The 12,912-nt window shown below is 51.2% G+C and overlaps 1 protein-coding gene across 9 annotated transcripts in view; it reads left to right on the top strand.

The window, feature by feature from the left end:
* Positions 1 to 12,912, top strand: part of TRAF3 (TNF receptor associated factor 3) — a 129,035-nt gene that overhangs the window by 102,751 nt on the left and 13,372 nt on the right. For all 9 annotated transcript variants that reach the window (XM_062181742.1, XM_062181750.1, XM_062181748.1 and 6 more), the window contains 3 exons: positions 5,591 to 5,671; positions 8,342 to 8,416; positions 10,084 to 10,176. In XM_062181742.1, the coding sequence (XP_062037726.1) occupies positions 5,591 to 5,671; positions 8,342 to 8,416; positions 10,084 to 10,176 (249 nt within the window). The remainder of the gene's footprint in view (positions 1 to 5,590; positions 5,672 to 8,341; positions 8,417 to 10,083; positions 10,177 to 12,912) is intronic.

Raw genomic sequence — 12,912 nt, 5'->3', positions numbered from 1 at the left:
GGCCAAGGTTCAGGAAGGGGGTGTTTGGGGTGGTTGTGTTTTCTAGGAGGAGGAATCTTCAGCAAAGCGGGCGGTTAGAGAGGAAGGGTCAGGAGAGTGGTTCCCAGGCAGGGGAGCTGGAGGGCGTGGAGGGCAGGGAGGGCAGGGAGGGCAGGTGCTTCTAAGAGCTGAGCACATGGGGTCACACTTGGTGACTGGTGGGCCATCAGGAGGGTGGAGACTTGGAAGCCCAGCCAGGGGGCGTGGACTGTTCTGAGCACTGACCGTGTTGTGCATGAAATGCGGTTTGTTCTGCCCTGTGTCTTTTCCTTCCATCCTGCAACTCTTCCAGTGGACACTGCAGGTGCTCCCAGTTGCCAGGAACTCTGAGGAACTGTGCCCAGCACTTGTCATAATTGGGTAATTCCTGCAGTAATTAAATTCTGGTGGCTGAGACACATATCTGATGAACAGTTCTCCAGGCTTTACATATATTAGTGTATTTCTGTCAGAGTTAGACTTTGTTTCTTGCAAAAATCAATTATTTACAGAGTAGAATCTAGCAATTAATTTTCATTTGAAAAGGATGTCGACTAAATACCACATTAAGTAACAGACTGGCCCCAGCTGAGGCTGTCGAGCCAGGTTTTAGAGCAGCAGCACTGTATGTGGGTTCTTGAGACCTTTCTCGAGTGCCTGACCCGGCACACCCAGCAGTCGCAGGCCTCAGTCCACCCCTGGTGAAGGAGGTAGCCAAACAGCTGGATTCACGTCGTGTGGGAAGTCGTGTGACTGTAGTTAGGGTGAAGTGGCTACTGCCGCCTGAGCTGGTGACACTTTAGTGAGGAGTGGTTTTCAGTTTGCTCTGGGTTGTGAGTCTAAAAACAGGTGGGGAAAAAAGACAACAGGTTCTCCAGCACGCTTGATCAATAGCGAGTTTAAGACCAGAGGCCTGTAAATAAATACTTTTTTTTTTTTTAATATTTATTTTTTACTTGAGAATCAGAGTTACACAGAGAGAGGAGAGGCACAGAGAGAGAGGTCTTCCATCCACTGGTTCACTCCCCAATTGGCTGCAACAGCTGGAACTGCACCAAGCCGAAGCCAGGAGCCAGGAGCCTCCTCTGGGTCTCCCACGTGGGTACAGGAGCCCAAGGACTTGGGCCATCTTCCGCTGCTATCCCAGGCCATAGCAGAGAGCTGGATTGGAAGTGGAGCAGCCGGGACTAGAACCGGCGCCCATATGGGATGCCGGCGCTTCAGGCCAGTGCATTAACCTGCTGCGCCACAGCGCCAGCCCCTGTAAATAAATACTTCTCTCTCTCTCTCTCTCTCTCTCTCTCTCTTTCTCTCTCTCTCTCTCTCTCTCTCTCTTTTTGACAGGCAGAGTGGACAGTGAGAGAGAGAAAGACAGAGAGAAAGGTCTTCCTTTGCCGTTGGTTCACCCACAATGGCCACCGCGGCTGGCACGTTGCTGCCGGCGCACCGCGCTTATCCAAAGCCAGGAGCCAGGTGCTTCTCCTGGTCTCCCATGGTGTGCAGGGCCCAAGCACTTGGGCCATCCTCCACTGCCCTCCCGGGCCACAGCAGAGGGCTGGACAGGAAGAGGAGCAACCGGGACAGAATCTGGCGCCCCGACCGGGACTAGAACCTGGTGTGCCCGCGCCACAGGTGGAGGATTAGCCTATTGAGCCGCGGCGCCGGCCAATAAATAATTTCTTATAACTTTTACTATACTACTCATAGAAAATGTTAAGAATGTTGATACTAGAGTACACCCTAAGGCTTATGTTGCTGTATCTTAGAGTCTGTGGTGGTTATAATAAGCACATATGTCCAGGGTCACTGCTGGCATAACTCTTCCTCACCCTAACTTAATGTTGTGCCCCTACCCTGAAGTGCTGTCACAGCAGGTACACACCCATGCCCTCCCTGACACTAGAGCAGCAGGTGCACACCCACTCCTCCCTGACAGTGGAGTGGCAGGTGCACACCCACTCCTCCCTGACACTGGGGCGGCAGGTGCACACCCACTCCTCCCTGACACTGGGGTGGCAGGTGCACACCCACTCCTCCCTGACACTGGGGCGGCAGGTGCACACCCACTCCTCCCTGACACTGGGGCAGCAGGTGCACACCCACTCCTCCCTGACACTGGGGCGGCAGGTGCACACCCACTCCTCCCTGACACTGGAGTGGCCGGTGCACACCCACTCCTCCCTGACACTGGGGCAGCAGGTGCACACCCACTCCTCCCTGACACTGGGGCGGCAGGTGCACACCCACTCCTCCCTGACACTGGAGTGGCCGGTGCACACCCACTCCTCCCTGACACTGGGGCAGCAGGTGCACACCCACTCCTCCCTGACACTGGGGCAGCAGGTGCACACCCACTCCTCCCTGACACTGGGGCGGCAGGTGCATACCCACTCCTCCCTGACACTGGAGTGGCCGGTGCACACCCACTCCTCCCTGACACTGGGGCAGCAGGTGCACACCCACTCCTCCCTGACACTGGGGCGGCAGGTGCATACCCACTCCTCCCTGACACTGGAGTGGCCGGTGCACACCCACTCCTCCCTGACACTGGGGCAGCAGGTGCACACCCACTCCTCCCTGACACTGGGGCGGCAGGTGCACACCCACTCCTCCCTGACACTGGAGTGGCCGGTGCACACCCACTCCTCCCTGACACTGGGGCGGCAGGTGCACACCCACTCCTCCCTGACACTGGGGCGGCAGGTGCATACCCACTCCTCCCTGACACTGGGGCGGCAGGTGCACACCCACTCCTCCCTGACACTGGAGTGGCCGGTGCACACCCACTCCTCCCTGACACTGGAGTGGCCGGTGCACACCCACTCCTCCCTGACACTGGGGCAGCAGGTGCACACCCACTCCTCCCTGACACTGGGGCGGCAGGTGCACACCCACTCCTCCCTGACAGTGGGGCGGCAGGTGCACACCCACTCCTCCCTGACACTGGAGTGGCCGGTGCACACCCACTCCTCCCTGACACTGGGGCAGCAGGTGCACACCCACTCCTCCCTGACACTGGGGCGGCAGGTGCACACCCACTCCTCCCTGACAGTGGAGTGGCCGGTGCACACCCACTCCTCCCTGACTTCCTTGAATGACAAGAGGTTCTGTGACTCCCAGTGCCTCCTTTCAAGTTGGGGCATGATTTTATTCACAAGTCTTTTATTCTTTTGAGTCTTAAGCTCAAAGTTTCATCCTCTCAGGCCGTAAGTATATTTTATTTTATCATTATTTTGAAAATATATTCATTTTTTAAATTTTATTTAAAATAGAGAGAGAGAGATCTCCTGTCTGCTGGTTCACCCCTCAAATGCTCACAACAACTAGTGCTGTACCAATCTGAAGCCAAGTGCCCAGAACTCAGTTCAGGTCTCCCATCTGAGTGATAGGGGCCCAGATACTTGAACTGTTACCTGCTGCCTCCTCGGGTGTTCATTAGCAGGAAGCTGGAATTAGAAACAGATCTAGGCCTTGGACCCCAAGCATCCTAATGTGAGATACAGGAGTCTCAAATGGCATCTTAATTACTGATGGCAAATGCCCACCCCTATTTTTATTCATTTTTATAAAGATTTATTTATTTTGGCAGCTGGTGCTGTGGCATGGAGGGTAAAGCTGCCGCCTGCAGTGCCAGCATTCCATATGGGCACTGGTTCGATTCCTGGCTGCTCCACTTCTGATTCTAGCTCTCTGCTATGGCCTGGAAAAGCAATATAAGATGGCCCAAGTGCTTGGGCCCCTGTACCCGCGTGGGAGTCCTGGAAGAAACTCCTGGCTCCTGGCTCCTGGCTTCAGATCAGCCCAAATCTGCAAATCTGGCTGTTGCAGCCATTTGGGAAGTGAAGCAGTGGATGGAAGACCTCTCTCTCTCTCTCTCTCTCTCTCTCTCTCTTTCTCTTTCTCTCTTTCTCTTTCTCTTTCTCTTTCTCTTTCTCTTTCTCTCTTTCTGTAACTCTCCCTCTCAAATAAATAACTAAATCTTTTTTTAAACAAGCAGCAGAGTGATAGAGACAGGGAAAGAGATCTTCCATCCACTGCTTCACTCCCCAAATGACTCTGACAGCCAGGCAGAAACCAGGAGCCAGGAACTCCATCTGGGTCTCCTGCTGGGTGGCAAGGATCCAAGCACTTGGGCCATTTTCAGCTGCTTCCCGGCAGCACCAGCAGGGAGCTGGTCTTGAGCAGGCACTCAGATATGGGCTGTGGGCCTCCTGAGTGGGGGCCTCACCTGACTACCCAACGCCTGCCCCTCCATCCCTGTCTGGTAGGCAGACCTAGAGCCCCAGGTTGTCCTGATCTTCCTGCGTTGCTGTGGTGTGTCCCACGTGCCGGATGGTGATGAGGACTGAAACCTGCACCACGGCAGCTCTGGCAGGGATCTCCTCCGAATGTGAGCTGCAGGCAGACGGTGTCAGCTGCTTCCAAACGCCAGCTTTCCTCTGCTGTTGAAATCTGTAGGTCAGCATGATTTTAAGTATCAAGCGCAAAACTCATTTTTTACATTTAGTCTAGAAATTTTTGACTGTTGGTCTATTTAAGCACATCTGTTAATTAGTGAAAAATCAGGATTGTAAAGATTTCACTTTTGGAAAATGTATCATGAAGGAAGTGTATCTGGGTACAGCCACTTTCGGAAATAATCTGACAGTATTTTATGGTGTTGACCATTCACGTACCCAATTAATTCGCAGTCCTTCTCCTGATTATGCAAGAGAAACTAACAGTACACACCCAGAAATGTGGTTACGTGTAGTCCAGGCAGCAGACATCTGGAGACAATGCAGGCATCCATGAGCAGGAGCGGCATGAGCAGATCCGCTGTGGGGAACCTATGGCAGGAACACCTGCCAGGTTTCCATCACAAACCACCAAGTGTACTGTGCAGTGATGAGCGCAAGGACCTGTAGCTGTGTACCCTGGTTATCAGAGTATGGTTCCCTTTCTGGCTGTGCCAGGCCCCATTGTCATGTGCCTGAGCTGTTCTCCAGGGGTCTTGGGGTTCAGTGTCTTTATGGCGAGCTGTACTTTGCTTGTGGACAGGTGTCCAACACTTGCCTGTGACAAGTGCCCCTAGCAGTGGTTTTAACAGTCACTGTCATCCATGTCTGTGGAGTTAACTTCTGTGCCATTCAGAAAAGGGCTAAGCCAAGATTTACCGTGTTTTCCATGTGCTAAAGATAATCTAGGTAGGATTTCTGGATCACTCAGTAGCTAGTGCTGTTTTCAAGTCTTTGAGAAGCACTATTTCCAAAGCCCAAACTAAGAGGCCAGGGAGAGCCTGCTGGACACGGGCAGGAGGCTAAGCTGTGTGCGCTGAAAGGAAGTGGCCAAGGTACCACCTCTGTCAGATTCTGCTCCCCCAAGTCACCCCAGCATCCTGAGTTACCTGAGACAGCGCGAGACGCTCAGACTTCTGGAAATAACGATGATCCAAGTGATGCGTGAGTGTGCTGACTTAGGGGACGCTGGCAGAGAGCTGAGTGCTTCCTTTGTGAGTGTTGGGGGCTGCGGTGGGAACTGAAGGAGGACAGGGTGTGTTTCAGCGTTGATGGCCCTCTGCTCTTCTCTGTAGAAACACGAGGACACCGAGTGTCCCTGCGTGGTGGTGTCGTGCCCTCACAAGTGCAGCGTCCAGACCCTGCTGAGGAGCGAGGTAAGCGGCTGCTGGGCCGTTGGGAGTGTGATGTCTTCGGGACTAGGCCCTGCTCTGCTGTCCGGAGCTCAAGTCCACGTCTTCACAGTCCACGATGGTAACGTGCGGTAGAAAACAGAAACTACAGGGATGTGTTTGCAAGTCAGAAGCAAGCGATTAAAAACTACAGAGCGGTAAATTCAGAGCAGAAGTGTTCAAAGTTGAAAAACAAGAATATAGTGCAAGCAAAGGTGACACTTAAAAAAGCTGTTTTTACATCTGTGATGCAGGAGTCACTGCCCCGTGAAGTCAGTGCATTAACCTAGAGACACCGGGATCCTGGAGACCACAGGCACTGGTTTGGGCACCTGGTCTGTCCCTCCCACCCCCCCAGCCGAGGCTGTCTCTCACACCCTTTCTTTGAGAAAGGTAGATTTTGTAGTACTTGCACTTGATCAGGATATATCCAGATGGGAGAAGTCCAGGAATCTCCGTAGTCCTGTGTGTGGCTCTGACCTGGACCCCTCTGGTTGCCATCGCAGGAGCTGCCTGTGGCCCTGTGGGCTCCTGGGTGTCTGCCCTGAGGAGCCTGCTCACCTCGGCCTTTCCCAGCAGCCTGAGACTGTAACACTGCACGCTGGGGTGAGGGACGGCCTCCAGCGACTCTGCTGAGTGAGAAGGCCCGGTTGGGCCAAGGGCCAGGGAGGACCTCAGGAGCCACTCTCACCTAGAGTTGCCCCAGACCTTAGTGACAGATCTCTGGGATAGGGTGGGGGGGTTCTGGCTAGTTATTTCCACGGCCAGACAGTACCCCCACTAGTGTGTAAAGTCGTAGCACTGAGGGAATTTCCAGGGTATTGTGCACGTTCCTGAATTTCTACTCAGAGCTCTGAATGCAAAGCTGCCTCTGTACTGCTTCTCAGGTGCCACTAGGCTGTGGTATAGGTTGTTCTTGTCTCTGTTTCAAAGCTCCTGCAGTCTGTGTTCTCTGAGAGTGCTGGTGACGGACCAGGGAAGGAACAGGTGTGACACTGAGTGCGTAGTGGCACACTGAAAACAGCGTGTCCCCAGTGTGAACGCTCGGAGCTTTAGCTGGTTATATTCACAGCTGCCTTGGAATTTTAGATGGACTGCTGTGTGCAGTCTCCGTGCTGTCACATCATGTGCCTTCCGGGCACATACCCCACGTCCAGGGCCTGTCCCACCACCTTGACTCCACCCTGGCGCAGACCTTGCACAGAGGTTGGCCATGCTGGCTGTCATGTAGGTCTCTCGGCTACTCCCGTCTCTTGGACCCCCTCCTCAGCTGTCTGAGTAAAGCGAGAGACCTGTCCTGGGATCCTCTGTCCCCTGCGTTGTAAATACCTGGCTAGTGGAAAGGACCGTCACTGTCCTGAAGGATGCCCTGCGCCCTCAGGGCGACACAGTGTCTGCACCCCGAGAGTGAGAGCGTGTGTCCCTGGCACACAGGAGCGTGTCTCCAGGACGACACAGAGTCTACACCCCCGAGAGTGAGAGCGTGTGTCCCTGGCACACAGGAGCGTGTCTCCAGGACGACACAGAGTCTACACCCCTGAGAGTGAGTGTGTCCGTGGCACACAGGAGCGTGTCTCCAGGACGACACAGAGTCTACACCCCTGAGAGTGAGTGTGTCCGTGGCACACAGGAGCGTGTCTCCAGGACGACACAGAGTCTACACCCCTGAGAGTGAGAGCGTGTGTCCCTGGCACACAGGAGCGTGTCTCCAGGACGACACAGAGTCTACACCCCTGAGAGTGAGTGTGTCCGTGGCACACAGGAGCGTGTCTCCAGGACGACACAGAGTCTACACCCCTGAGAGTGAGAGCGTGTGTCCCTGGCACACAGGAGCGTGTTCCACAGGGGCTTCCCTCACGAGCGGGCAGCTGCTGTCTTTCCATACTCTTTAGGCATCGCAGCCTGACGCATGATCGCGCCTCGCGGTTCCCTTCCTCGTGCTGGTGTCACAACTGATTTTTGTGTGATGCCCCGCCAGTATCTCAACTGCACAGAGAGGTTTTTCCTTGGAAGAGGAGTTTTCTGCTCCCTGTCCTCCTGAAGTCCCTTCTGTCAGTTAGAGGTGACAGTGTTCAGATTCATGTTGTCAGAATGGCCTTGGGGTCTTTGAAAGGCTCTGCCGCACCATGGAGGGGAAGGACTTCAGGAGCAGAAGTCACCTCCAGTTCCCCCAAGTGTTGATGAGTGCTGGGCTGTTGAATAAGCCTGCTTGGGAGAGCGCACTCTGTGCACTGTATAGTAGGTGTGTGACCAGTTGCATCCTAAATGCTTTCTTTTTTTTTTTTTTTGTGTTTCATGCAATTTTTGTTTATAGTCTTTAAATGTGCATTTCAGTTTACGTTTTTTTTTATTTATTTTCTAAATTCTGGCACCTCAGACAGCATGCCACATTTTGAACAATTTGTTCTAAAGAAACTACAAGCTTAAGAAATGTTACAATAAATGTATTTCTGTATATCGGTGTGTATTTGTGTATACACGTGGTTATACTGTATGATAACTGCATGTAACTCTAGAAAGCAAGTGATATAAACACACATAGAGCTGATAAACACCATTCTTAGTAGTACAGCCAGATGCTCTCTGTGCCCTAATATGTTTGAACATTTTCATGCAAACGTTTGTGCCACAACTCATGTCTCTTTCCCGTTGCAGTTGAGTGCACACTTGTCAGAGTGTGTCAATGCCCCCAGCACCTGTAGTTTTAAGCGCTATGGCTGCGTTTTTCAGGTCAGTATCCGACATTTGTCCTTCCTAGTCACTGACATTCTGCCATGAGAGAAAGTTTATATTAATATTTTCATATGCAAGTTCTGGGCTCTTTTAGTCTTTGTCGTGAAACCAAAACACCCTGTTGCATGGGTGATGAAAGCCGTGTGCAGCAGGCTGGGTACTCACCTGCTAGTCCAGTGACGCTTTGAAACTTCAAGTAGATCTTGTACTGAGGTGGAAGTCAGTACATTAGGAGAGCTAGTACATTTGAAACAAGCGAGCAGTGGGAGAGATAGGACTGACATATGGTGGGGGTTTTACATGGGTTGATATGGAAATCTTAGGTCTTATTTGAACATAAGTGATTAACAAACCAGCCAGTGTTATTAGCATGTGTGTCAGTTTCCAGCCATAGGAATCACACATGGCTTGTGTCATAAATATGTTTTGTGTTTCTGCCTTTGCTGACTGCCCCAGCCAGGGATGGATCCAAAGGGAGCCCAGCCCCTAGGAACCACACTTCCTGGGAAGGAGTGTGGAGAGGATGTGGGTTGCTGCCACATACGTGGCATGAGAAACCTGCGTCTGGTGGTGGTCGTTGATTTTCTTCTAGACGAGTCGGAGATTGCCAGGGCGTTGGGACTGAAGTTTCATTTAAATGTTAATCTCCCAGCTGTCAGAAGGCAGCACATCTTGCCAGGGAACACTGTGTGTTCAGTGTCTGTCACCAGGACTTAGGGTGAAGTCAGTGCAGGGACATGGGCCCATCAGTTCTCTCTGAGGAAGTGAAAAGACTGAGAGTAAGAATGACTGTAGCCTTCCTGTGCTTTGGTCTCTGTGGAGACGGAGCCTCCCCACCGTGTCGTACGCAGCGTCACTCATGCTCTGTGTGTGTGTATATATATGTTTATATATAGCCACACTTATATCAACATATATATATGGATTTTCTATGTACAGAGTATATGTTTTGGAGATCATTAAGATGGTTACTCTGGCTTTTTAATTTTCCAATATTGAAACAGATTATATTTTCCTTCTACTTGTCTCCTTAAATACATGAAGTACTATTTCATGTGCTTATTCCTGACTAAAAGTGGTCTACATCTTATGTACTCTGTAGATTGTTCATGTTCTGTGTGTGACTTCCTAAGTCCACTTAGAATGGTGAGCAACGGCACATTCTTAGGTGCAGTTGGTTGGAGCTGTAGTGAATTCTGCACACCCTACTCGGCTTAAACATGGTCGCTGGGCTGTAGTAGCAGTATCCAGCTGTAGCTACAGGTATCCAAACATTGTCAATTTATATTTTTAATGAAAAAGGTAACATATAAAGGAACAACAGGAACTTAAAAGTTTAGTTTATTGGTATCACAAGTGTGAAACGTTGATAAGAAGGCACTGGTGATGAGAAGCTTGAGAAGTGGGCAGTGTGCACTTGAGGGCAGCATTGCGAGGAGTTTTCTAAACTCTGGGTGCTCTGTCCCTCCTCAGGACCCCTCCCTGTGCACAGTTGTCCAAGTGGCCACTGGGCGGGCCTCTGCTGAGGTTGAGCTGCCTGCTAACTACCCATGAGAGGCATTAGGAAGCCCCTTCTCTGTGTTTAGCGCCACTTTTAGAGCCGTGTGTGAGTGTCCTTTGAAATGGAATGATTAGCTCACTGGCTGGCACATTTGCTCTCGCAGGGGACGAACCAGCAGATCAAGGCCCACGAGGCCAGCTCGGCGGTACAGCACGTCAACCTGCTCAAGGAGTGGAGCAACTCCCTGGAAAAGAAGGTAGGCCATGGGGGCCCAGCTGCTGTTGGGCTTTGTAATTTCTTCACATTATTTAAAGAGGAAGAACTTTATTAGTTGTTAATGAAGAGTTGGCAGAAAGATAAGTTATCTTTGCTTGGTCTCAAGCTTATGAATCAAGATGCTTTGTTTTTGTATATTCTTTGTTTTTTAAATTGCCAAGTAAGTATGCTTTGCTTTTTGAAAAAAATAGATACATATATCACGTTGTGGTCATCTTAGCATTGATCTCGATCACGGAAGATCCGACACCCAACCCCAACTCCTTCTGTGAATGAAGGTGACTGGAAAGCTGTCCCCACCCCACCCCATTTGTTTCTGTGACATGTGGACGTCATGGCCCACAGTGGTTACCATCTGGCTCCTCTGATGGGAATGAGTGTCAAGGGTCTTCTTCAAAGACTTCTTTGTCTTTTGTGAGAGACAAATAGGAAAACCCATTTCCAGCATCACTAGAGCCTGGAGACTTCGTGCACCAGCCACAGACAGGAGCCCCTCCCCAGATTCGTCTCCTCCCTGGCTGTTCTCGGAGGGCGCTGCCATAGGGCTGTGGATCCCATGGCAGGCGCCTTCCTGTTGGAAGACCTCTTCCCAGTTGAGTTTGTTGTATGGTGTGCAGCACAGCTGGGTCTTATTTCATGAGGAGAATATGAAAACTTATAAGAATTGATAGAGAAGAAGCTGTTACAGGATCTCCCATTGTGGCTTATTTACAAAAATAGGAGCTTAACGCAGCATTCAGCACACATCTGTGGAAAGCCTACAGCAGGAAGTGCTGAGCTGAGTTGAGCAGCCCTAGAGTCGGCGTTTGAGTTTCCCGAAGATTCCTGAAGGTGGATGTCTTGTTTCCGGTGTAGAATCCAGGCTGTTTAAAATGTAACTTTTCTTGAAAAACTAACTTTTTTTTAAAGACTTATTTTATTTATTTGAAAGAGTTAGAGAGAGAGGTAGACACAGAAAGGGAGAGCTCTTCTATCTGCTGGTTCACTCCCCAAATGGCTACAACGGCCAGAGCTGAGCTGATCTGAAGCCAGGAGCCAGGAGCCAGGAGCTTCTTCCAGGTCTCCCAAGGACTTGGGCCATCCTCTGCTGCTTTCCCAGGCACATCAGCAGGGAGCTGGATTGGAAGTGGAGCAGCCAGGACTCGAACTGACACCCATGTGAGATGCCGTCACTGCAGCCCAGGTCGTCAACCTGCTGTGCCATAGCACTGGCTCTGAAAGACTAATATTTTAGATTAAAAAATTCTCAGGCCAGTGCCATGGCTCACTTGGTTAATCCTCCACCTGTGGCGCCAAGCATCCCATATGGGCGCCGGGTTCTATTCCTGGTTGCTCCTCTTCCAGTCCAGCTCTCTGCTGTGGCCCGGGAGTGCAGTGGAGGATGGCCCAAGTGCTTGGACCCTGCACCCGCATGGGAGACCAGGAAGAAGCACCTGGCTCCTGGCTTCGGATCAGCACAGTGCACCAGCTGTAGCAGCCATTTGCGGGGTGAACCAACGGAAGGAAGACTTTCTCTCTGTCTCTCTCTCTCACTGTCTATAACTCTGCCTGTAAAAAAAAAAAAAAAAAAACAAACTATTTTATGTCAGAGGTAATGAGAATTTTTTTTTTATTTGACAGGTAGAGTTATAGATAGTGAGAGAGACAAAGAGAAAGGTCTTCCTTCCGTTGGTTCACCCCCCAAATGGCCACTACTACTGTATCAATCCAAAGCCAAGAGCCAGGCGCTTCCTCCTGTGTTCATTTCCAGTGGTGCTTCTTACTTGAAATATTTTTCCCATCTTATTTGAAAGTCAGAGAGACAGACCTTCCATCTGCTGCTTTACTCCTCAAAGGCCTGCAATGGCCATGGCTGGACCAGGCCTAAGTAAGGGGCCTGAAATCCCATTTGGGTCTCCTAGTCAAAGTGACAGAGAGAGGGAGAGACAAAAAGATCTTCCATTTGTTGGTTCACTCCCAAATTGGCTTGCAACAATCAGATCTGGGCCAGGCCAAAGCCACGAACCAGGATCTCCATCCTGGTCTTTCACTTGGATGGCAAGGGCTGTCTTTCGCTGCCTTTCCCAGATGCCTTAGCAAGGAACTGTATTGGAGGCAGAGCAGCTGGGACTCAAACCAGTGCCCCGATAGGTAAGAGGCAAATCTGCCGTGCCACAGTGCCAGACCACCTTCTTTTTTTTTTTTTCTTTGACAGGCAGAGTAGACAGTGAGAGAGACAGAGAGAAAGGTATTCCTTTTGCCGTTGGTTCACCCTCCAATGGCCGTGGCCAGCGTGCTGCGGCCAGCGCACCACGCTGATCTGAAGACAGGAGTCAGGTGCTTCTCCTGGTCTCCCATGGGGTGCAGGGCCCAAGCACTTGGGCCATCCTCCACTGCACTCCCTGGCCACAGCAGAGAGCTGGGCTGGAAGAGGGGCAACCGGGACAGAATCTGGCGCCCCAACTGGGACTAGAACCTGGGGTGCCGGCGCCGCAGGCGGAGGATTAGCCTATTGAGCCGCGGTGCTGGCCCTAGACCACCTTCTTGATTTTTAATTTTTGTAATGCTGGGGCTGCTTTTCACACTGCAGGATGCAGCCCACAGGCAGTAACACAGCAGGATATAACTAGGAATACTTCTGACTGCCAAATAATAGTTGGATATATTTCTGGGTACAGTGAGACATTTTGAATGGATGTATACACACAGAATTTTTAAATCAATGTGATTAACATAC

The sequence above is a fragment of the Lepus europaeus genome, chromosome 22 (genome assembly GCF_033115175.1).
Source record: "Lepus europaeus isolate LE1 chromosome 22, mLepTim1.pri, whole genome shotgun sequence".
In the NCBI taxonomy this organism is placed as follows: domain Eukaryota; kingdom Metazoa; phylum Chordata; class Mammalia; order Lagomorpha; family Leporidae; genus Lepus; species Lepus europaeus.
Note: the sequence above shows the minus strand (reverse complement) of the source record. Positions and strands in the feature narration are given on the sequence as shown.